Raw genomic sequence first — 25,942 nt, 5'->3', positions numbered from 1 at the left:
CACGCTCAAAATGTTGTACACTCATATTCATTGTAAAAGAAAAACACTCGTTTTTTTACCACTTGAGTTTATTTTATTATGACGACTAGTTTCCGAAGCTAAGCTTCCATCTCTCATCACCAGGTCTAAATGTAAACTGAGTTTACATTTAGACCTGAAGATGGAAGCTTAGCTTCGGAAACTAGTCGTCATAATAAAATAAACTCAAATGGTAAAAAAAACAAGTGTTTTTCTTTTGCAAGACAGAATAAAACTAAAGTATATATTGAATTGTCTGCCTCCGTAGTGTAATGGTCAGCACGCTTGGCTACCGTTCTGGAGGTCCCGGGTTCGATTCCCAAGGGGTGTAAAATAAATATAAGTGATTTTTTTCACCGTCATATTTATTCAATATTACCCTGGACTGGTACCTGAAGCGGAAGGCTGATCACCTTTCCTTCATGTGTAAACGATCAAGATAACACTGCGTTTATGACACAGTGCCCTATGCACCATTGGGGTGCGGATAAGGGTTTAATTATTATTATTATATATTGAAAAGTTTCGATTTCTTTTGTGCAAAGAACACATTGAAAGCTGTCCCACCGCATGCCCAGACCTGATACAGAAGCATCTAGGCTTCCTGACAGATCCGCTTTTGCAAAGCAATTTTTTTATAACGAATTTGCGAAATTTATTGAAAATGTGAAATTACATACTAATATAAGAGTTTCTGCTTAGTAAAAAGCTTCTTTACATCTCACCAACAGATGTCTCTAGTGAAGTTCTAGTGATTCAAGAATAATGTTTCTAAATTGGTTCATATATTTAGAATTTCCAAGTGTGGTTGACAATAGTGGGTAGAATTGGTGAATGTTACACGCGTGTAAAGTGATCACTTTACAAACCAGCCTATGACGGTCGTCAGCCCCGTAAATGCCTCTAGATTTCCATATTCTTCTTCATCTTTGATGAGATGTCAAAAAATAATATGAAACAACATAGAATTGTATCCCGATTTTACTGTGAATTAACATTTAAAAGCTTTCAATATCCCTGTCACTGCCAATCTAAATATATACAAGTTTGTAAATCCGTCACCAAATTTTCTAGAAGTACCGCGGTGTAAAGAACAAAAAATTAAAAGGGAAATAAAAATTTATGTAAAAAATTTAATTTTCAATTTGACAAACAAATTTCACTCACCGTCCCGCTGATTCGCCCCGAGGAGGTGTCCCTGAAGCCGGAGCTTCAGGGACTCGGTGACGGCCACGGTGACCACCTGCTGTTGCTGCTGCTGCTGCTGCTGTTGCTGCGGCGGCTGCTGCGCTAGCTGGGCGCCCGAGTTAACCAGCACCTGGAAACCGGCCTCGATATTACCCACCACTCAACAGGGACAGAGTTTTTATTATTTTATTTTATTTGTCTGGGAATCACAAAGCTCGGATATTAAAATTATTTAAAAAATAGTTACATTGAATGGTTAATAGAAGGGAAGGTTATCAGCCGTCCACTTTAGAAACCAGTCCACGGTGATATTGAATAAGTATTCTTCTAACCCTCATCTGTACCGAATGGTGCAAAGGGCACTGCATCATATAGAAACAAAGTTATTTTGATTATTAAATACACAAAGAAAAGGTGACCAACCTTCCGCTTCAGGTACCAGTCCAGGGTAATATTGGATAAATATTCTTCTGATCCATATACACACCGAATGGTGCATAGGGCACTGCATCATATAAACGCAGTGTTATCTTGATTGTTAACACGTGAAGGAAAGGCGATCAGCCCCCCGCTTCAGGTACCAGTCCAGGGTAATATTGAATAAATATTTGAGTGAAAAAATCACTTATATTTATTTGACCCCCCCGGGGAATCGAACCCGGGACCTCCAGAACGATATCCGAGCGTGCTCATAACGGAGGCAGACATTAGATGTTTAAAGCGACTATAGTTTCGTGTAATTCACGAGTGAAAATTCTAGGCAGAAGTGCTCGCTTCACTGACCTGGTCGGGCGGGGGCTCCGGCTTGCCCTGCACGAGCTTTGCTAGCGCGCGCGGGGGCGCCCGACGCGCCAGCAGCAGCGGCGGCCGCGCCAGGCGCACCACCGAGGGCGCGCGCACCTGCAGCACCGCGCGCCGCGGCCCCGCCGGCACGGCCGCGCGCTTCTCCGCGCCCTTCAGCGTGAACACGCTCGAGCCCACCCTGCGGAAGCGCAAAATAAAATATGATAAAATTACTTATTACTGCAAGAGAGAGGACTGTCGGGAAGGCTTGATGTTCCCGTATCAGACCCAGGAATGCGGTCGGGAGAGATTTCAATGTACACAGTATATAATAAAAAACACAAATATTTATCTTCACACATTGTAGTCGGGCGCTTCGAACAATAGACTCTAGCCTATAGCGGATATTTTTCGCGATTAGCGCAAAAATATATCGCTTTCTTAAAATTGACACAATTTCTAAACCAAATAATATTTTCGATTGAAATATTCAAAGAAATCATGTATGACATTTGATTATCAAAAATAAATTATAATCGTAATTTTTAATTAAGTATTCCGTATTTCACAATTTTAGAAGCATAGTAAACTCTAAAAAATAGTCTTCCCCTCCGAGGTATCATTCCCTATACAATGCTAATATATTCAAATAATAAAATACCAAACAGTAAACAAAACAGTGCGAGCGGTATGAAAAATAGTCCAATACGTGAAATGACTCAAACTAAACTGGAGATTGAGATCGCATAAAAACTCTAGATTTCTGGCGACGCCTTTACAAGCGGCACACTAGCCAATCCGGGCAAGGCATCTCAAATAACGTCAACAGACTATCGCCTAGCACCCGGGTAGCAGATTACCCTTCAACGCGTTTTATTTCACGCTGATAACAAACCCGTATATTGCCGTTTCCCGCCGATAACCGACAGTCGACAAAAACGGCATTTGCCGTGTCCCGCAGTTGAAAATGTTTCGTTTGAAAGTGCCATGAATAGGAGAAACAATTGTCAAAAAATTGATTTTTATGTGTTTCTTAACAAAAAAAATAATACAATAGTTGGGTAATATATCCAAAATTAAACAAGGTTTATTTGGTTGAATTCTATATTTATTTATTTAAGTATATAATACGTGATGCGTTTCCTCTTCTTAGGACATTATCAAACACACTCGGAGTGTTTGCTAATGCCCTAAGAAGAGGAAACGCGTCACGTATTAACATATACATAAATAAATGTAATAAATTCAACCAAATAAACCTCGTTTAATTTTGGAAATATTACCCAACAATTCAATATGGAATTCTACCAACTGTCTGCAGTTATAATAAATAAAAAAAAATACAGCTTAGAAGACTCAAAAAATCTGTGTTTGATTTCACATTTCATTATTGAATAAATTGATTTGACAGTACGGCTGTCCAAATTTAAAACACAGTATGGGAATTTTTTTTTGTTGTACGTTTTTTTTGCATTTTTGGACTAGAGTCTACTTAGTCCATTAATGTAAAAAAAACATACTACAAAAAAAATGTCCCTTAGTGTGCTGTTAATTTGGACAGCCGAGTGGGACCTACAACCTGAGGACGAGGAGAGCTGACCTCAATAGTCTACAAGGAGGATAAGTTAGGAAGAAGTCAGGAAGAAGGGTGCAGAGTATAGTTACCGCTTGAAGTGCTGGGAGTTGCCGTTGGCGTAGTCAACGCCGTTGGGCGGCTCGAGGCGCAGGTCGGGGGCGCCAGGGGCGGGGGGCGCGTGGGGGGCGCAGGGCCCGTTGCGGCGCGCCTCCTCGGGCGGCTCGGGCAGCAGCTGGTCCCCGTAGAGGTCGCGCAGCGTGAACTCGGGCGTGCAGTAGGGCGAGCAGTCGGGGAACAGCAGGTCGGGCGGCGGCGGCGAGGGGGCGCGCGGCGGCAGCACCTGCACGCTCACCACCGCGCGCTCCGGCACGCGCCCCGCGACCGCGCCATCCGCCTCCGCGCCCCCCACGACCTCCGCGCCCCCGCATGGCGACTGCGGCCGGAAGTGGACGCTGCAAACGGACAAAGCGTACATTTTTAAATTGTAAAATCGCGGCCTGTGAGTATTTTTTTTGCAGCTATATTTTTCATTTATTTTAATTCTTCATTGAAATAATTTTTTTGTATGGGAACATATGATATTCTTTTACAAAATCATTAAGTTGGATCTACTGTACCTCGTGTGACTGTCTTTAATAATAGATTATTCACATAAAGTTAAATAAAAATGAGAGTTTTTTGATGTGGCCCGCCGGCGTACCGCATATAGATCATTATAGAAATAATAAAAAAATATATTTTTTTATTTGGAAGGAGTTTGGCATTGAAACACCACATATAGCAAGACAGGACCCCAAAGATAGACATCAAGAATTCTACGATGCAGACCTTGGGAGAACAAAAGAGGTGTCGGAAGACCCCAAGACAGATGGTCCGACGACATAGTCGCTGTGGGGGGTAGAAACTGACTGCAAGCAGCAACCCACCGGAGGAAATGGGAAGAAGGGGAAGAGGCCTATATCCAGCAGTGGAGGTCAGAGAACTCATGAGGAAGGAAAAGATACGCTTTAAATTTTAGTTTGTATAACTACAAATAAATAAATTGAATTGTTGGTGTGGTGAACGCCCCGCTCGTTCACAAACATAAAAAGTGACCTCACCAAGTCTTTATAAACCAAAGCAAAGCAGGGAAACTTGGAGGGATTTTTTCATGGTGTAGAACTTTGGATAAAATAATATGTCAATCCTTGGCCTTATGACATCTGTTGAAATATCTGACTAATAATTTGTAACATCACAAGGATAAATAAGAGAACAGATCCCTGATTTTTCTCGAGGTCGGTAATTAGTCCGCGCCATAATCATGCCCTATATCTGTCTCACTCTCGACGCTACGCATCGCCAGTGGGTAAGAGTGACACGATGCATGCTTTGATTTATTTATGTTACGATCTTATTTGTTTATATTACGATATATTTCAAGAATAATGTGACACAAGTGTATTATAGAGTACTAAAAAGGCACAATGAATCCGTTTTTGTTTAGGAAAATAAATAGTTTCATAACTAAATACATGATAAAAGTAATCATTTAAAAAACGGCAAAATACCGCCACGCACGGGCGTCTCTCAGGAACAAAGTTAACGCGGTTAAAAGGTTAATGACCCATTGCAACCTCTGAGGAGATAGGAACGCGTGGGCCCGTGATCGAGTACCAATCGGGCTTAGTATGCGACCACACTGGTGACCCCGACTCTTCCACAACCGGCTAACCACGCTTTCCACATTGATTTCAGAGCATGCTAGGGTGCATAAAGAAGAAGAAGAATAAAATAGTGCCTCACCAGTCCTTGAAGAGCTGGTCGGCCTCGTCGGCGGTGCGGTGCGGGTCGCGCGCCTCGTGGCGCCGCAGGCCGCGCCGCGCGAGCAGGTCGGCCAGGCGGCGCGCCTCCTCGCGGCCGTGCGCGGGCGCGGCGTCGCGCGGCGCGGGCGCAGGCTCGGCGTGCGTGTCCGTGATGGTGTAGTCCAGCGCGGCCCACAGGCGGTCCAGCGAGGCGCCCGAGGACAGGCGGTCCAGGATGACGCGCCCGCCGCGCCCCACCCGCCGCCGCGCCAGCCCGATGAAGCGCGACGTCGGCTGCCGCAGCGACGTGAGTGTGTACCTAAACAAACACAAAACCGTAAGTAAGCGCCCTTGAGGTATTATTTTACGAAAATGGCGCCATATAAGTTTTCCAAATTTATTATTGTTATTATTTAGCACTCAAAATCACTACTGCTACTCTTATGTGCAAAGGCAAAAAGCCGCAAGTTAAAAACAGATATGACTTATGATGTCATAAAACATCACGCCATCACGCCGCTTCCCCGCAGGGGTAGGCTGAGAGAATAAAACGCCACACCGCTCTGTCTTTACAAACATTCTTCGCCTCTTCCACGTTCATGCGTCTCCTCATGCATACCCGCCGATTGTTACGACTCCTAACCTGACCGCTTTCAAGTATTTGGCATACCTGATCGTGCCATGTTTTTCTCGGTCTTCCTCTGCTCTTTTTTCCACTTACATTCGCCTCATAAATTTGTTTTACCGTTCTTTCCTCACTCATTCGTTCTACATGTCCAAACCATCTCAACACACCTTTCTTAATTTTATCGATAATGCTTATCTCAGCTTTGCATTCCTTCCTTATTTCACTATTCGCACATCTATCATTCATTGTTTTAGTATAAAACATGCGATGACGGAAATTTGATGACGTTTTTCGTTTTACTCAAATACCTTAAGTTTAAACCTTCATATCTCCCTTAGTTCCCTACAGATTTCAATAAGAATGTTATCGATAGTCTTGTGATTTTTTATATTAATTTATTAGACAATAATCCAACATTTTGATATTAATCCAATTATTTATACATATATATATATAACACACTTAATTTTCCAATAATTTTCGCAACCTAGTTCACAGAATAAAATTGCCTTGCAAGAGAAGGTCTGTCGGGAAGCCTAGACGCTCCTGTATCGGGGCTTGGGAGAGCTTTCGCTGGTCCCGGATGGTGACGAGGAGCAAGTCCGTACCTGAGGTGCTGGCCGCTGTCTCCGGGGAAGGTGTTCTCCTTTGCGCAGCCATTTCTCCAGGGAACGTCTGCTGCCGGACCCAGACTCTCCGTTGGCTGAAACCATCACACATGGGATGAGAATATCAACTTCTAAATGTGAAAGCAAGTAGGTCCCGGCGTTGCCCTCCTTATTATCATATAATAATAATAAAACCCCTATCCGCACCCCAATGGTGCATAGGGCACTGCGTCATATACACAGTGTTATCTTGATCGTTTACACATGAAGGAAAGGTGATCAAACCTCCGCTTCAGGGTAATGTTGAATAAATATAACAGTGAAAAAATTACTTATATTTACTTTACCCCTCTTGGGAATCTAACCCGGGACCTCCAGAACGGAGCGGAGTGTGCTGACCATTACACTACAGAGGCGGACAGGTTAAATTTTTTTATTTTCATCTTTTGTAATTTATGCTTTTTAAATGTCAATTTGTAAGTTATGTTTTTTATTAAATGTTAAAGTACTATCTACCCTCTGATTGCAAACAGCTATATAATATCACTAGTCTGTTTTTGGTTGGTTGAAAGATATTGTTTTTTAGCAATAGTACATTGGCGGGCTACTTATTTCTTTTCTGTACATGAAGTTTAAATATCGAACCCTTATCCGCACCCCAATGGTGCATAGGGCACTGCGTCATATGAACGCAGTGTTATCTTGATCGTTTACACACGAAGGAAAGGTGATGAGCCCTCCGCTTCAGGTACCAGTCCAGGGTAATATTGAATAAATATTAGAGTGAAAAAATCACTTAAATTTATTCGACCCCCCTGTGGGAATCGAACCCCGGACCTCCAGAACGGTAGCCGAACGCGCTGACCATTACACTACGGAGGCGGAAGTTTAAATAAATAAATAAATATAAAATAGTCATAAATTCATAAATTAAAAGTCATAAATTAAACCCTGAAGAGGGCAACAGGTTGTTGCCGTAACTAGTTGGTTGTTAATAAAAAGGTGAGTGGATCAAAAAAAAAAGTCTCTTTATTTCTCAAAAAAATTAGTAAAAAAATATTCCTCTAAAAGTGGAGATGTGCAGTCTGGTCTAGTGTAGTGTCTAGTAGGACGGAGATGTGGGCTCACCATGTGGTACTGGCAGCCCGGCTTCCGGCGGAACGCGAAGGGGCCCGAGGGGTCCGGGGGCGGAGCCGCCTCGGCCGCCTCCCCCTCCGAGGAGCTGCTGGACCCCGACACCGCGCCTGCAACGCACCCACACCTCGCATCACACCCTCGCCATACACAATTACACCTGCGTAGTCCCACTCATCCCTACCGCACCTCTTCACGCATTTCAAGTCTTTCACGCGCAGGCGCGTGATCCCAAATGCCAATCACTCGCCAGCGCGTGATGCCAAATGCCAATCACGCGCTAGCGCGTGATGTGTACCAATACGTTATTCATATTGGGATTAGTCGGCATTTTTTGTTAAACCCTTACTGGTCCAATGTGGAATCTCATTTGACATGGATTTTTTCCTCTTAGGTCCCATGTCGAATGTTATTCCACATTTTTTTCATCATTAGTACTATTTATTTGAATTCCAAGCTTACATTTTTGTCGCTCGTATCTATTACAACAGTATGTGGAGCAGAGGACAAAATATTTTTTACAATTGGAATGTAACTTGCTACCTAGATTTTGGGGGTCCGGAAAGGGTTAACCCTTCATTGTATGATACACATCTTAAATATAATTATTAATATTATAATACACTACTTGAATTCATTTTTAACTTAAATTTCACTTGATACATACATACTATTTCTTAAAATCTATTATGACCAGTGTTTAGATGCATTCTGCATCATTTTCAGACACTCCTTCTTCATTTTCAAACCCTTATCCGCACCCCAATGGAGCATAGGGCACTGCATCATATAAACGCAGTGTTATCTTGATCGTAAACATATGAAGGAAAGGTGATCAGCCCTCTGCTTCAGGTAATATAGTTCAGGGTAATATTGAATAAATATTAGAGTAAAAAAATTACTTTAATTTATTTGACCCCGCCTGGGAATCGAACCCGGGACCTCCAGAACGGTGGCCGAGCGTACTTACCATTACCCTAGACAGAATTGTCATAATTTTTTTTAAAGCGATTTTTTTGTGTTTTTACTTTTTACAAAAATATTTCAATTTCATACTATTTCTGTCAGTCTAAAGGCGGAGACTGACCGGAGCATTTGGTGGTAACGTAACACGTTACGATGCGAGCATTCGGCAGTCAGTACAGCGAGCCGAGCGCTCCATCCATAGTGTCGGATGCTCGCCGCGAGCGATGTTACGACGAAATGCTCCGGTCAGTCTCCACCTTAAGGGCACTTGTGCACTACCCGGAATTTGACCGTCCGGCAGTCCGGTTTTGATAAATGAAAGCGACTATGACAGTTTAGCGCAATGGAATTTACGCGCAACGTGTTCACGCACCGATCAAGAGCTCCGATCCGAAGAAAGATGGACAAAAGCACAAGCCAATCAATTCAAAGCCCTAAGCGGCACAAGTACACAAACGCCCTAAGCGGCTCATTATTAGAAATAGGTATCAAAAATTGTGGTAGAGTGGGTTCGAACCAAAAAACTCTGACTTAAGAGTCCGCGACACTAACCACGGGACCACAACCCGACACAAAAATGATACGGAATGCGTCGAAACACATATCACAATAGTTTTAAGAAGTAGTGGAATACCATAATATAGTAAATATACTGAGTAAAATTTAAATTACAAATGGATAGATTTTCTTAAAAGTGACTGCCATTTCTCTTAATGGTGCTATGGTGGTGAAGGGTGGTATTGTTTGCATGCTGTAGTAGTGATTGTCCTGACGAAGAGACGGGTACGTCTCCCAACCGGTAGACATAAAAATCTTGGTGAGTGGTTATTTACTAATATTATTAACATTTTTGTGAAAAAAATAAATAAGTAAAAATGACTGACCACAAATTAAATGCTTTAAATATTAATGATATCGAGAATATGATATTTTTTATTTATTTTATTTGTTCGGGAATTGTAGAGCTTTACATTTAAAAAAGTAAATAATAAACAATAGTTACATTAACAATAATAAATATTATTTTTTGACATCTCATCAAAGATGTAGAAGAATATGGAAGTCTGGACATTTACGGGGCTGACGACCGTCATAGGCTGGTTTAAGTGATCACTTTACACACGTGTAACATTCACCAATTCTACCTATTATTGACAACCACACCACTCAAATTCTTGGAAGTTCTATATATATTTGAACCAATTTTGAAACCTTGTTCTTGAATCACTAGAACTTCACTAGAGACATCTATTGGTGAGATGTAAAGAAGCTTTTTACTAAGCAGAAACTCTTATATTAGTATGTGAGGTCCGAATCCTGGATTATAATCACACACGTGAGAAACGCCAGAAAACACCATTTTCATTTTTTTTATTAAGCTTATAATTTGACCAGATAATTTATTTACAACATTTTGAGACATATTTGGACACACTCAAAATGTTGTAAACAATAATAAACATTACATTACATTAGCAAAAATAGTTACATTATTAAAAATAAATCCAATTAAACAATTCCACATTTATGTTATAATAACTATTAAAAATATTAAGAGAAATGGCAGTTACTTCAAACAAAATCCATCCATTTGTAATTTAAATTTTACTTAGTATATTAACTATATTATGGTATTCCACTATTTCTTAAAATCTATCTAATATTATTTAAAAAAATGTAAAAAAATAAATAAAGAAAAAATATCAATTGATAAAATTAAATTGATGTTGCCACAAAAAATTGAACTCACTGTGGTGAAGCGGGTGAGGGGGCACGACGGAAGGATGGTGGCGGTGTTTTCTCCTCTTGTACTGTCTTTTTTCTCTCTGCAATTCAAAACACATTTCCAGGTTAGCAAATTCCGCGTGCAAAACCACAACATGTCAACCCTGTCTGGTAAACAGACAAGGCCAGGCTGAGTAGTCCATTACATTTGATGGACGCTTTTGAAACGGTAAATATCTATTCCGCTGGGTGTAAAGTTCTTAATCACCTTCTCTAATAACTTTCCCATTTCTATTTCCATTCCCACTTTCCATTCCTCGCCATAGCACATCATTCTTCAGTAATTCCTTCTCTGTCCAAGCGCCCAGACTATGGAACGCATTACCTCTCCGTGTAAACAAATGCACCTTCTCTTATCACTTTTGAGAAACGTCTGAGACATTACTATCTATCATTAGTATCCTAACTGCCCATCAAACCTTCTCCCTCTACCTCCTTCCCTAAACTCCCTTTTTTTTGCCCTCCTTATCATCATCAATTTGTAATTGATGTTTTTTTAAATGTTTAAGTACCATCTACCCTCTGATTGCAAACAGCTCATTGTCACAGTTGCCTGTCTTGGAGAGAGAGTAGTTGTCACGGTTGCCTGACCCGCAGAGAGAGAGAGAGAGTAGTTGTCACGGTTGCCCGTCCCGCAGAGAGAGAGAGAGAGTAATTGTCACGGCTGCCCGTCCCGCAGAGAGAGAGAGAGTAGTTGTCACGGTTGCCTGACCCGCAGAGAGAGAGAGAGAGTAGTTGTCACGGTTGCCTGACCCGCAGAGAGAGAGAGAGTAGTTGTCACGGTTGCCTGACCCGCAGAGAGAGAGAGAGTAGTTGTCACGGTTGCCTGACCCGCAGAGAGAGAGAGAGTAGTTGTCACGGTTGCCTGACCCGCAGAGAGAGAGAGAGAGTAGTTGTCACGGTTGCCCGTCCCGCAGAGAGAGAGAGAGAGTAATTGTCACGGCTGCCCGTCCCGCAGAGAGAGAGAGAGTAGTTGTCACGGTTGCCTGACCCGCAGAGAGAGAGAGAGTAGTTGTCACGGTTGCCTGACCCGCAGAGAGAGAGAGAGAGTAGTTGTCACGGTTGCCTGACCCGCAGAGAGAGAGAGAGTAGTTGTCACGGTTGCCTGACCCGCAGAGAGAGAGAGAGAGTAGTTGTCACGGTTGCCTGACCCGCAGAGAGAGAGAGAGTAGTTGTCACGGTTGCCTGACCCGCAGAGAGAGAGAGAGTAGTTGTCACGGTTGCCTGACCCGCAGAGAGAGAGAGAGAGTAGTTGTCACGGTTGCCTGACCCGCAGAGAGAGAGAGAGAGTAGTTGTCACGGTTGCCCGTCCCGCAGAGAGAGAGAGAGAGTAATTGTCACGGCTGCCCGTCCCGCAGAGAGAGAGAGAGTAGTTGTCACGGTTGCCCGTCACGCAGAGAGAGAGAGAGAGAGTAGTTGTCACGGTTGCCTGACCCGCAGAGAGAGAGAGAGAGTAGTTGTCACGGTTGCCCGTCCCGCAGAGAGAGAGAGAGAGTAATTGTCACGGCTGCCCGTCCCGCAGAGAGAGAGAGAGTAGTTGTCACGGTTGCCTGACCCGCAGAGAGAGAGAGAGTAGTTGTCACGGTTGCCTGACCCGCAGAGAGAGAGAGAGAGTAATTGTCACGGCTGCCCGTCCCGCAGAGAGAGAGAGAGTAGTTGTCACGGTTGCCTGACCCGCAGAGAGAGAGAGAGAGTAGTTGTCACGGTTGCCTGACCCGCAGAGAGAGAGAGAGAGTAGTTGTCACGGTTGCCCGTCCCGCAGAGAGAGAGAGAGAGTAATTGTCACGGCTGCCCGTCCCGCAGAGAGAGAGAGAGTAGTTGTCACGGTTGCCCGTCACGCAGAGAGAGAGAGAGAGAGTAGTTGTCACGGTTGCCCGTCCCGCAGAGAGAGAGAGAGAGAGAGAGAGTAGTTGTCACGGTTGCCCGTCCCGCAGAGAGAGAGAGAGAGAGAGAGAGTAGTTGTCACGGTTGCCCGTCACGCAGAGAGAGAGAGAGAGAGTAGTTGTCACGGTTGCCCGTCCCGCAGAGAGAGAGAGAGTAGTTGTCACGGTTGCCCGTCACGCAGAGAGAGAGAGAGAGAGTAGTTGTCACGGTTGCCCGTCCCGCAGAGAGAGAGAGAGAGAGAGAGTAGTTGTCACGGTTGCCCGTCACGCAGAGAGAGAGAGAGAGAGTAGTTGTCACGGTTGCCCGTCCCGCAGAGAGAGAGAGAGTAGTTGTCACGGTTGCCCGTCACGCAGAGAGAGAGAGAGAGAGTAGTTGTCACGGTTGCCCGTCCCGCAGAGAGAGAGAGAGTAGTTGTCACGGTTGCCCGTCCCGCAGAGAGAGAGAGAGTAGTTGTCACGGTTGCCCGTCCCGCAGAGAGAGAGAGAGTAGTTGTCACGGTTGCCCGTCCCGCAGAGAGAGAGAGAGTAGTTGTCACGGTTGCCCGTCACGCAGAGAGAGAGAGAGAGAGTAGTTGTCACGGTTGCCCGTCCCGCAGAGAGAGAGAGAGTAGTTGTCACGGTTGCCCGTCACGCAGAGAGAGAGAGAGAGAGTAGTTGTCACGGTTGCCCGTCCCACAGAGAGAGAGAGAGAGAGAGAGTAGTTGTCACGGTTGCCCGTCCCGCAAAGAGAGAGAGAATGTTGTCAGAGAGCGGTGGTTACCTGTCGGGCGGCGGGGTGGTGCGGTGCGCAGTAGGGCGGGTCGGGCGCGGCGGGCGCGGCGGCGCGCGCGGCGGCCACCTCGGCCAGCATGTGTCCGCTGAAGTCGCGCGCGCGGTAGCGGCGCTCCAGCAGCGCGGCGGCCAGGCGCAGCAGCTCGCGCTTGGCGCGCTCGCGGCGCCGCACCAGCTCCAGCAGCGACACGGCGCGCGCCAGCTCCCGCCGCAGCTTCACCATCTTCTCGTACGAGCTCTCGTCGTTCTTCCTGCAAACGCAAACATCACCACAACATGTTCAGTGTGTCCAAATACAAGTTAGGTTAAAATCGTCAAAAACAATAAAAAATGTATTAAAAAAGAACTCCACCGACAAGGCACACAAGGTGGCTTAGTGAGTCTCAGCAAAAAAAAAATACTCTAAATATGTATAAAATAAAAGGTTAAAAGTGTATTAACGTTTATTTATAAAACTTGCCAGGTAAATGAAGAGCGCGCCAGTCGTTTATCCATAGTCATAAAATTAATTGTTCATGGTGCAGGGTTGTCATAAAATTTGTCATAGAAAATATGAAAACTAAATTATGTAAAAAGTAATTGTTTATGTTAGTTTAATATTAAAAAGTGTATACACACACACACACTTTGATTTTAAAAAATTATCAGAATCGACACTAAAATCACTGTCATCAGATTCGGCAGTGACGGCAACTCGGGGATTATTGGACAACCCTGAGCGCTATCAGTTGTTCCGACGACAAAGATCTCTTTAATTTACGTTAAAAGTGGTAAAAATAAATTCTGTTTCAATTCTAAGTATGCAAAGATATTCTCAATAGATGTCACTCACTATGCGTTCAATATATTTGCACATTTTAAATAATTGATTTTCTTTAGTAAAAGCCCATTTAAAACGGCGCGTCTTAAGATGTAATTTTTGTATGAGCGGCGCTCCGTTCACAGAAAACTATGCGTCTTAAGGCGCTCTTGGCAGTTAACCGGTTAATACTAATAGTCTGCCCTGGCAGTGTGCTGCATACATAGTCTGGGTATACAGTCTGCACCGGAGTGTGTGTGGGTGTACCTGTTCTTCCGGGTCTGCATCTTCTCGGTGCGGCGGCGGAAGGCGAGGTAGGGCGAGGGCGCCCCCGGGCGCGCCTCGGTGCGCACGGCCAGCAGCAGCGGCTGCTGCGTGGCCAGCCGCTTGTTGAGCCAGTAGTCGTACACGGCGGCCAGCAGGTGCTCCGCGGGCCCGCTGCGCCCCGCCAGCGCGCGCGCCTCGCGCAGCGTCACCACCGTCTGCCCCGAGCTGCGCTCCAGCCGCTCCATCGTCTCCTCGAACTTCAACTCTGCAACCAGCGCCAACCGACTATCAAACCTAACCTTACCTTACACTCTTCTACTTACTTACTTATTATTTATAACCCTTATCCGCAACCAATGGTGCATAGGGCACTGCATCGAATTGACGCAGTGTTTTTTTGATCATTACTTACATGAAGGCAAGGTGATCACTCTTGCGCTTCAGGAACCAGTCCAGGGTAATATTAAATAAATGTTACAGTGAAAAATCACAAATATTTATATTCACCCCCCCTGGGAATCGAACCCGGGACCTCCAGCACGGTAGCTAAACACGCTGACCATTACACCACGGATGCGGTGTCAAAAGTCTGCGTAATCGGAGGGCATGTATGACTAGATGTATGGATGTGCAGGAGGCGAGGAGTGTATGTCAGGACAGAAGAGTGTGGCGTTCCATCCTCTCTGTCTACCCCTGCAGAGAAACGGCGTGACGGTAGTGGTAGTAGTAGTAGTAGAAAAGATCATGGCCTGCTGGGTACGGCCATATTAATACCTTCAGAGTCAAGAGGGAACATATTCGCTCGGGATTTGTACCTGTCAGATCGCATCTCCGGGCCCCCGCGGCCGCCTGCTGTCTCTTCAGCCACTTCTCGTCCTCGGAGTCCATGTCGTAGTCGGGGACGTCCTGCTCCAACCCCAGCGCTGCAAGGAAATAATCACATTACGGAATACGGCGGACATTCTGGAATATCATCCCGGAATATGGACGCTACCGTCTGCGGTATTCGCTAGGTCAGAGAGAGAAAAAAATCAAACTGGAAGTATACAAATTGAAACAATATCCCAAGGTACAGCGTTTTGAGTGTGGTGTTTGGGTAATATAATATATCCAAAATTAAACAAGATTTAAAAAAAAATATATATATATAATGGCGTTGCATATGAAATACATTGCTTTTGCCAATGTCAAGTTAATTGAATATTGTTACTGAATTATAAAATATGATAGACTTATTATTAAACTATAAATTTATTCACAACATTTTGAGTATGTCCAAATACTTGTTCACAAAATCTGGATTGTCTCCAATTACAGGAGTTATTTTCATATTATTTTTTGACATCTCATCAAAGATGAAGAAGAATATGGAAGTCCGGGCATTTACGGGGCTGACGACCGTCATAGGCTGGTTTAAGTGTTTTTTTTTTTTTTTGAATTACCTAACGTCCAAGTGACTCTGAAATCTAGCTACGGCTTATGCAACACCGTTTATCATGTCCCTACTCAGGCTTCAACTTTAAATGTTTCATAGCCTATGCCTACTTGTGAGTGGATTTACTCTTTATGTTTAAAGTTACTATAATTTCATGTAATTCATGAGTGAAAATTCTAGGCAAAAACACTCGCTATCTTGCTAGAGGCATGAGTTTGGTTTAAGTGATCACTTTACACACGTGTAACATTCACCAATTCTACCCATTATTGACAACCACACTACTCAAATTCTTGGAAGTTCTGTATATATGAACCAATTTAGAAACCTTGTTCTTGAATCACTAGAACTTCACTAGAGACATCTGTTGATGAGATGTAAAGAATTTGAATAGTGCGGTTGTCAATAATGGGTAGAATTGGTGAATGTTACACGTGTGTAAAGTGATCACTTAAACCAGCCTGTGACGGTCGTAAGCCCCGTAAATGCCCAGACTTCCATATTCTTCTTCATCTTTGATGAGGTGTCAAAAAATAATATAAATTTATTCCATTCAATTTCAAAAAAACAACTAAAAGTCTACATAATTGGGTATCTGCTTGCCAGGATGAGATGGATATCTGTAGGGAGGGGAATAAGCGGGGCCAGAGATATAAAAAATGTTGGCAATTGGTCATTTATTGGGCAAACAAAGAATATGTGGTTTAGGTCTTCCTCTTCAAAAAGACACCAATCCTCGAAAGGTGCTCTCTCGTACAGCAATGTCATTGGCTTAAATTCTACTTTTAATTACATATCGCTCACTCTTGCGACCTCTCCGGTGGTTTCCGGTGGAATGAATTCTGCGTTCGCAAATATCCCCTTCATAATGGACACGTTTCAACAACAAAATACCTCCATATCTAAGAATAGTTACGAGTAATGTCATGTTCTAATTATGATATCATAGTTAGCACGGTATGATGTCATACTGTGCCGAGTTACACGATGTCACAGGACCGCCCATGGCCTCCATAGGCTAAAACATCCATGTAACCATTCCTCATATCGCTCACTCCTTTCAGCAACGTCATATATCAAAAATCTTGATTTTTCAGGAGATAGTTTTTAAGTTTAAGAATATAATAAAATGTATTAAAAATAAATATCAAACCACTTACTGAACTTTTTACTGTGCAACAGATCTTTTTAGGTAAAACCTGAAGGTTTTTTCTCCATTTAAAAAATATTAAGTATATTTAAAAAAATAATTAAACAATACCTTTTCTTCAAAATGCAAAAACAACACTTTCTGCCCTGTAGCAGGTAAATATTAAGTTAAAAATATGCCTCTTTTGCTGGGATAAAGTACATTTTCTGGGCATTCTGAAAACATGCACAACTGAAAACATGCACAACGATATGTAGATAAAAGTAGAATTGAATCCAATAACCTTGTTTAATTTTTGATATATTACCCAAAAATATATGAATGAATGAAATGAAAGGAGTGAGCGAAGTGATGGCTAACTCTGAGCCAGAGGGTAGATTGGTGGGAGGTAGGGGTTTGGACTCACGCTGCATGTGGATGAGCTGTCGGGGCATCCGGTAGTCGGGCGGGTAGATGCGGTCGTGCGCGGCGCAGTCCGACACCTCCATGACCTCGGGGGTGGGGATGATGAGCCCCGTGCAGATGGCTCTCTGCAGGTGGTGCTCCTGCAAACACGCACATTCCGTCAGCGGTCACCACTCAGCCCCAGATTCAATTTAATAAATAATTTATAAGATAAATAACGAAGATGTCGTTAGGTGGGGAAGGCAACGAAGGAGACAATGGTATGCGCGTGTGAGGAGAATGGAACCATCCAGACTCCCCCACATTGCACTGTACGGCCAACCCCATGGTAGACGACTCCGGGCAGACCACCAAAGAGATGGGTCGATAGCTGGGAATCGACATCACAGGAGGCTAATCCCTCTTAAAAACAGGCCGCAAGGCCTATGATAAGAAGAAGAAGAAAAAATAATTCAATTTATTTATTTCAATTAACACATTGTCATCGGGACACGCGGACTGTCGGTCGACTGCGGGACACGGCAAATGCTGTTTTTGTCGACTGTCGGTTTTCGGCGGGAAACGGCAATATACGGGTTTGTTATCAGCGTGAAATAAAACGCCTTGAAGGGTAATCTGCTACCCGGGTGCTAGGCTGTCTGTCCACGTTATTTGAGATGCCTTGTCCGGATTGGCTAGTGTGTCGCTTGTAAAGGCGTCGCCAGAGATCTAGAGTTTCTATGCGATCTCAATCTCCAGTTCAGTTTGAGTCATTTCACGTATTGGACTATTTTTCATACCGCTCGCACTGTTTAGTTTACTGTTTGGTATTTTATTATTTGAATATATTAGCATTGTATAGAGAATGATACCTCGGAGGGGAAGACTATTTTTTAGAGTTTACAATGCTTCTAAAATTGTGAAATACGGAATACTTAATTTAAAATTATGATTATAATTTATTTTTGATGATCAAATGTCATATATGATTTCTTTGAAAATTTCAATCGAAAATATTATTTGGTTTTGAAATTGTGTAAATTTTAAGAAAGCGATATATTTTTGCCGTAATTTCGAAAAACATCCGTTATAGGCTAGTCTATTGTTCAAAGCGCCCGACTACAATGTGTTAAAATATATACATTAGAAACTATAAAAAATTTAAATTGTATACATTAAAAATACATTAAAATAAAATATATGCAAGAGCTATTGATAAAGGTGTAGAAGAATCCCACTTCGGAAAACTCCTTCGGACATATGGAACAAATCAATATCCAATAAGATATAATAATAAAATAATAAAACCCTTATCCGCACCCCAATGGTGCATAGGGCACTGTGCAAATAAACGCAGTGTTATCTTGATCGTTTACACATGAAGGAAAGGTGATCAGCCCTCCGCTTCAGGTACCAGTCCATGGTAATATTGAATAAATATCACAGTGAAAAAATCACTTATATTTATTTTACCCCCCTTGGGAATCGAACCCGGGACCTCCAGAACGGTAGCCGAGCGTGCTGACCATTACACTACGGAGGCGGACAAAATAAGATAAGTGGCTCCTACATATCTTCCTACAGGCATAACCATCGGCAGGTTGGTCCTGTGTATAGGAATGTGAAACAATCTATGCCGACGCTGTCTTAGGTAAGTATCGGGAACATACAGACCAATGCTCACAACAAACGTACATTCAAGGAGTATATATCAACTTTTCCTTTCCGGTGCTAAAATAAAACGCGCGTCCCGGTGTTGGGTAGTCACTATACAATAAAAAATTAGCCATTTAAAATTGGAAAAATACGGACATTCGTAGCTAATCCCCTTAATTAATTGTAAATAATTCAGATTTATTTGCTGAAAACATTAAAAAACCACCTGGTACCTTTCGTATGGAGAAGGTATAGAAGAGGACCTAGGACTGATCCTTGGGGTACACCAGTAGAGACGGAATGATAAGGGGATTTAAAATTTTGAAAAACGACTGAATATTCACGTTCTCAAAGGTATGAGCAAAACCATGCAAATGCTTTATCACAGACGCCGTATGTCTTCCTCAAGCGTTCCAGCAGAATATTGTGATCAACCGTGTCGAAAGCAGCACTCATGTCCAAAAAGGAAACCAAAACAAGGTCACCAGCATCCACAGCAGTTATTATATCAGACAGTACTCTCACTACGCCTGTCTCTGTAGAGAGGTATCGCCTGTATGCCGATTGCCTCTCTGAAAACAACTTGTTATTTTCAAGTTGGAAGCCCAAAAGCTACCGCCTTGAGAACATTGAGCTTTGAGCTCCTCACGCTTGCACAGTGCAAGTATCCAAGAGTGAGATGCGAATAAAGTGTCGCGGTTCCCGCACACTCTTCACGCGCTGTTTATCCGCGAATTTGTTTCCAATATTCACAAAATACCTCCGATGTACCCGGTAAATTCTGATTATTATTAATATTATTTTTTAAATCAATGCATACATATCGCTCACTCTTTTCAAGAACTTCATAAATCAAAAAACTTGATTTTTCAGGAGATCGTTTTTAAAGTTTGAAAATATAATACAATGTATTAAAAATAAATATGAAGCCACTTATTGAACTTTTTACTGTGCAACAGATCTTTTTAGGTAAAATCTGAATGTTTTTTCTACATTTGAAAAATATTAAGTATATTTAAAACAAAAATTAAATAATACCGTTACTTCAAAATGCAAAAACAACACTTTCTGCCCTGTAGCGGGTAAATATTAAGTTAAAAATATGCCGCTTTTGCTGGGATATAGTACATTTTCTGGGCATTCCGAAAACATGCACAAATGAAAATTGACGATTTTTATTTATGACGTTCTTGAAAGGGGTGAGCGATATGTTATGGAGGAATACCTAAAATTCGATTTATTATATGTATAGAGATATTATGGTTATTAGAAGCAACGTGTACAAGGCACACAACACCGGGAAGGGAGGGTTAATAATACAAATTATAAAGTACAAAGAAACCTCCATCTATAGTTTTTAAAGAGATTATTGAAATAAACAATGAATGCGGGATTAGGGAGTGAATACACAAGGAGATACGATGGACTAAAGATACCGTCCTCCCAATCTGCATAACCATTGCTAGGTTCAAATTCTAAGAAGAATACAAGTTTTAAATGTATATGTAAAAAAAAAAAAAATACAAAAACGAACAGAATAAAAAAATATATAAAATTTTATTGCATTTTTCATAATCTGTATAATTTATATTCATTCATTCAAACCATTATTCGCACCCCAATGGTGCATAGGGCACTGCATCATATGCCCGCAGTGTTGTCTCGATCGTTAACACACGAAGGAAAGGTGATCAGCCCTCCGCTTCCGGTACCAGTCCAAGGTAATATTGAATAAATATAAGAGTGAAAAAATCCCTTTTGACCCACCCCCCGGGAATCGAACCCGGGACCTCCAGTACGGTAGCCGAGCGTGCTGACCATTACGCTACGGAGGCGGACAAAATTTTTATTTCATAATATAATATTCGTATTCATAATTTATATAATCCGTATAATTAAATCTCTTAGACATAGAAAGGAGAGTGAATGCTGGGAACAAAGTGAATGGTGCACTGAAATCAGTTATAGCAAATAAAAACCTATCAGCGGAAGCTAAACTGGCAGCGCACAACAGAGTCCTGGCTCCAACTCTAATGTATGGAAGTGAAACATGGAGTTGGCAAAAGAAGGATGAAAAGAGACTGAAAGCAGTCGAAATGCCATCTCTCAGAAGAATGTGCGACAAAACCATGTATGATAGATGTGCGAATAGTGAAATAAGGAAGGAATGCAAAGCTGAGATAAGCATTATCGATAAAATTAAGAAAGGTGCGTTGAGATGGCTTGGACATGTAGAACGAATGAGTGAGGAAAGAACAGTAAAAAAAAATTAAGAGGCGAATGAAATTGGAAAAAGGAGCAGAGGAAGACCGAGAAAAACATGGCACGATCAGGTATGCCATATACTTGAAAGCGGTCAGGTTAGGAGTCGTAACAATCGGCGGGTATGTATGAGGAGATGCATGAACGTGGAAGAGGCGAAGAATGTTTGCAAAGACAGAGTGGTGTGGAATGTGAATGCACCATTGGGGTGCGGGTAACGGTTTAAAAAAAATAATTAAAAAAAGGTTATTCAAATAAAATCATTTAAAAATTGTTAAGGAATTTGTAAGGTTTACAATATGTCCAGGTTCTCTGCCCCATATGTGCCCATACCATCTCCATTGCCTTTCCCCTACCTTACTATTGATGCCTGTTACAGCCAGACTTGTGAATGTGTCAACTCTTTATTTTGTCTCTAAAGGAAACTCCAGCTGACCATCTAACCATTCACATTACAGCAGTTTTTAGTTGCGTAGAGTAAATAGTATTCTCTGTACACCTTATCATTGTTATGATATCGCTCACTCCTTTCAAGAACGTCATAAATCAAAAATCGTCAATTTTCAGTTGTGTATGTTATCGGAATGCTCGGAAAATGTACTATATCCCAGAAAAAGAGGCATATTTTTAACTTAATATTTACCCGCTACAGGGCAGAAAATGTTGTTTTTGAATTTTGAAGAAAAGGTATTGTTTAATTATAATTTTATATTTGCTAAATATTTTTCAAATGGAGAAAAAAACTTCAGGTTTTACCTAAAAAGATCTGTTGCACAGTAAAAGGTTCAATAAGTGGCTTGATATTTATTTTCAATACATTGTATTATATTTTAAAACTTTAAAAACATTCTTCTGAAAAATCGAGTTTTTTGATTTATGACGTTCTTGAAAGGAGTGAGTGATATGCCAGCATAAGAAAAACGCCAACTGTGACCTAGTGGAGACATCGGTTTATAAGCACTGCACTGGAATGCCCTCATCTCCACACCACAGTGCACCTTCTCTGTATACCTTCAAAGAATCTCCAAAATGTTACTATCCATCTTAGGAACCCTATCTGTCCATATCATACACCCTGTGCCTTCTTTGCACACACCAATATGCAATATCAGTGTGGTGACACTGTTGCATTGTCGCGCTGACGTAAGCAGTACAGAGGCGTTTCGATACGAACTAAACCGAAGATTTCCGAGCGGACCCGACTCTGAAGCGAGAGACTGAAAAGCCGCGAGAACTCCTTGGGTCGTTGACACGAACAGACATTTTATTTAGATCTTCACTTCACTTCTTTAACTCCATATATTGTAAATCATTTGTCATTATTTGATTCCAGTACAGTGAAACCTCTATCTATCGTTTTTAAAGGGACCTATTAAAATAAACTATGAATGCGGGAAAACAATGAATTTGGGATTAAGAGGTCAATACGCAAATAGATACGACCGAGTAAAGATACCGTCCTCCCAATCTGCATAACCATTCGTAGGCTAAAATTCTAAGAAGAATACATGTTTCAGATGCAAATGTATTTATTAAAAAAAAAATACATATATTTTTTTCAGTATCGGTTATTGAATGTGCGTTGTAGAAAGTTTTCTTTCAAAGAGTGTGCACGCTTCTGGAAATGCAGGTACAGGCAGCGGCTCCTTTTCATCAATATCGACCTCTCCTGCTATCGGTTACACGAGCTTTCGATAGTCTCTATTCCATACGTTGCCGTTGAATGTAAGAAAATTGGAAATAATGTAAAAAAACAGACAAAATGTATCAAATACGCAGCTTAATTCGAACGATGAATGCGGTAAATGGTGATAGAGAAATGATGGATGCGGTTTAGTTTAGTATGAAATTAATTCGGGATAGAAGAAATAAACGACACATCCGGGAAAACGATTATTCGAGGAATGATAGAGGTTTCACTGTATTTAGTATAGAATCGCATTTATTTCAATAAAGGAACCAACTGTAGGTACGCCATTTTGTTTTTGTCATTCTGTGCACCACTCCTTTGCATTAACAAACACGATCACCAACATGTGATCGCAAAACGCGGCAACACGCCGCCCCCAAAATAGCTGTTTCCGAAACCAATAGCTATAAAAGTTGGCCAAACAGCCACATCATCAATATACACTAGTGTAGTAGTGTATAACTGAAATTCTACCCCTCTAATTCAACTCCTTACCTGATCCAACTCCCCATGCCTTCCTTGCTTTCATATAAAATACAGTAAAACCTCGATATAACAAACTAATTGGGGGGGAGCCGGGTCGTAAGCCCCGAGACGGTCGGACAGTGATCGCTTAATCCAGCCAAATGCTATAGATATTTTATATCAAATTGAGACGCCTCTAATTGAAAGCTTTTGAATATAAATTAACAGTAAAATCGGGATACAATTTTGTTTCACATTTTCTAACAGTATTCTCAACATCATATTTAAACCTTTATACGCACCCCAATGATGCATAAGGCACTGCATCATATAAACACCTCCATAGTCTCCATAGTCATTCGTCCGCCTCCATAGTGTAATGGTCAGCACACTCGGCTACCATTCTGGAGGTCCCGGGTTCGATTTCTTAAGGGGGTCAGATAAATATAAGTGATTTTTTTACTCTAATATTCATTCAAAATCACCCTGGACTGGTACCTGAAGCGGAGGGCTGATCACCTTTCCTTCATGTGTAAACGATCAAGATAACACTGCGTTTATATACAGTGCCCTATGCACCACTGGGGTGCGAATAAGGGTTTGAAGATGTATCTTGATCGTTAACACGTGAAGGAAAGGTGATCAGCCCTCCGCTTCAGGCACCAGTCCAGGGTAATATTGAATTAATATTAGAGTAAAAAAAAACATTTATATTAATTTGGCACGCTCTGGGAATCGAACCCGGGACCTCCAGAACGGTAGCCGAGCGCGCTGACCATTACACTACGGAAGCTGAGGTCTCAACTTAGTTTGTAAAATATTTTTTCTTGAAAGAGAAGATCTGTCATAGAAATGGATCTTTCTCGACAGTTATCTAGGCTCTTCCTACAGTTATAAGAACTAGTCTAGTGATAGGTTAATTACATGCTTAATTGAACCCTTTGGTTTTATTAGCGCTTGAGTTTATTTTATGACTAGTTTCGGAAGCTAATCTTCCATCTTCAGGTCTAAATGTAAACTGGAAGGTCTAGATGAAGTTAGTTGCCTTTACACATTAGAACGTAGTGGAGAAACCGTCAAACAAGGATGGTTTTGTAAAGTGATATATAGCACTAGAAATGTTTTCAACAACAACATCGTAGCCTGAATTAAGAGTGAAATTGGAGGACTTTAAATGATTATAATTCTGTTTCTACAATAGTTATAAGACATAGGAACACAGATAATATTGTACTCTAATTTATTGCATAGTTTCACGAGTAACCTGCTCCGCGCGTATTCACTGTATTGTAGTATTTAACGTTAGAAAAAGGTCCCTATTTTAGAGTGAAATTGGAGGACTTTAAATGATTATAATTCTGTTTCTACAATAGTTATAAGACATAGGAACACAGATAATATTGTACTCTAATTTATTGCATAGTTTCACGAGTAACCTGCTCCGCGCGTATTCACTGTATTGTAGTATTTAACGTTAGAAAAAGGTCCCTATTTTAGAGTGAAATTGGAGGACTTTAAATGATCATAATTCTGTTTCTACAATAGTTATAAGACATAGGAACACAGATACTATCCATTAAATATTGATATTGTGTAAATATAACAGAATTAGTCAATCTCCTCGAAGGCTGAAAACATCGGAGCGGCATCGCAGCGTGGTTCTGCAACTGTCATATTTGTGTTTCAAATATAACCAGAAATAATACAACGCAGATATCAACCATTCAGCCGCGTTTTACGTAAATCATCAACTTGGCCCATTTTAAAGTCAATAAGAACAAGAAGTAATAATTGATCGAATAATATTTTGTAAATAAATAAACATATTTGTTTGACAACAGGCCCGCGAAAATCACCATCATGTTTTGCAACTTTTTGACAGCTGATATTTTGTAACGGACGGAAGTTAATTCTCCACGCCACAATAGATTTATTTTCGGGTTTTATAGCAAATACGCATTTTATTTGTCGTTTAAATGTATTTTAGCAGTATTTAAGGGAAAATAACGTGGTTAAATGCGGCTCCCTCTAGCGGACGGCGGAACAAACTATCAAAAATGGCCGAACGGACGGCGGATGCGCTGTTTTAATTTTCAGGCAGAAAAACATTTAAAACTCACGCATTCTTCCTCCTTTTCCATTCCCGAGGGCATTTGAGGAACGGCCCTGTTGATCGCCGAGTACTCCGGGAGGTCTGGGAGCTCCTCGGCGAGGTAGACGGGCATCGGTTTCGATGCATCGAGGGCCCTCGCCCTGAACGAGAGCTTCGACATTTTGTTGACAGAACAAAACACGCTAAAAAAACGCACTGAAAAAAACACTTTATAGGTCCTTCGAGAGGTCCTAAGGGGCCCGAAAATAAACTAGAGGTCCCCTAGTTCGTTCCCATTGTAGAAGTTTGCACACACTCAGTCACAATTACGGAAAAACAACATCGAAACTTTGCATGTAGAGCGTGCCTCACAGAAAGCCATCATGGCGGCTTTCCGTTTGGCGAGCGACCATGACCAACTTGCACGAGCTAGAGGTGAGTCGGTTCAGCGAACCGGTTCCCGGGTGAACACCGCGTTCGTTCGCCCAGTTTGACCCGTTCGTTTTTTGAGACCTCGTCGTTTTGGAATTAAAACACCCTATAGCCTTTATGGTTTTTGCCTGTAACCTGTAATTGCTACCCGTGAATAACATGAATAAGTAAAAAATATTTATTTGA

The 25,942-nt window shown here is 41.9% G+C and overlaps 1 protein-coding gene across 2 annotated transcripts in view; it reads right to left on the bottom strand.

Annotated features, from left to right (window-relative positions):
* Positions 1-25,741, bottom strand: part of E(Pc) (Enhancer of Polycomb) — a 31,519-nt gene extending 5,778 nt beyond the window's left edge. Inside the window, exons 1-12 of one of the 2 annotated variants that reach the window (XM_088273288.1) lie at positions 25,353-25,741; positions 17,182-17,320; positions 15,006-15,113; positions 14,191-14,455; positions 13,114-13,375; positions 10,436-10,511; positions 7,714-7,829; positions 6,586-6,680; positions 5,351-5,668; positions 3,655-4,017; positions 1,990-2,188; positions 1,186-1,336 (exon numbers count right to left, since the gene is read on the bottom strand). In XM_088273288.1, the coding sequence (XP_088129414.1) occupies positions 1,186-1,336; positions 1,990-2,188; positions 3,655-4,017; positions 5,351-5,668; positions 6,586-6,680; positions 7,714-7,829; positions 10,436-10,511; positions 13,114-13,375; positions 14,191-14,455; positions 15,006-15,113; positions 17,182-17,320; positions 25,353-25,505 (2,245 nt within the window). In that variant the 5' untranslated portion in view covers positions 25,506-25,741. Of the gene's footprint in view, positions 1-1,185; positions 1,337-1,475; positions 1,569-1,989; positions 2,189-3,654; positions 4,018-5,350; positions 5,669-6,585; positions 6,681-7,713; positions 7,830-10,435; positions 10,512-13,113; positions 13,376-14,190; positions 14,456-15,005; positions 15,114-17,181; positions 17,321-25,352 lie in introns of those variants that run through there. The other variant, XM_088273289.1, reaches the window with a different exon arrangement.
* Positions 25,742-25,942: the final 201 nt, after the last annotated feature.

The sequence above is a fragment of the Brachycentrus maculatus genome, unplaced genomic scaffold, assembly GCF_059751285.1.
Source record: "Brachycentrus maculatus isolate JH-2025_06_01 unplaced genomic scaffold, ASM5975128v1 h1tg000566l, whole genome shotgun sequence".
NCBI classification, from domain to species: Eukaryota; Metazoa; Arthropoda; class Insecta; order Trichoptera; family Brachycentridae; genus Brachycentrus; species Brachycentrus maculatus.
Note: the sequence above shows the minus strand (reverse complement) of the source record. Positions and strands in the feature narration are given on the sequence as shown.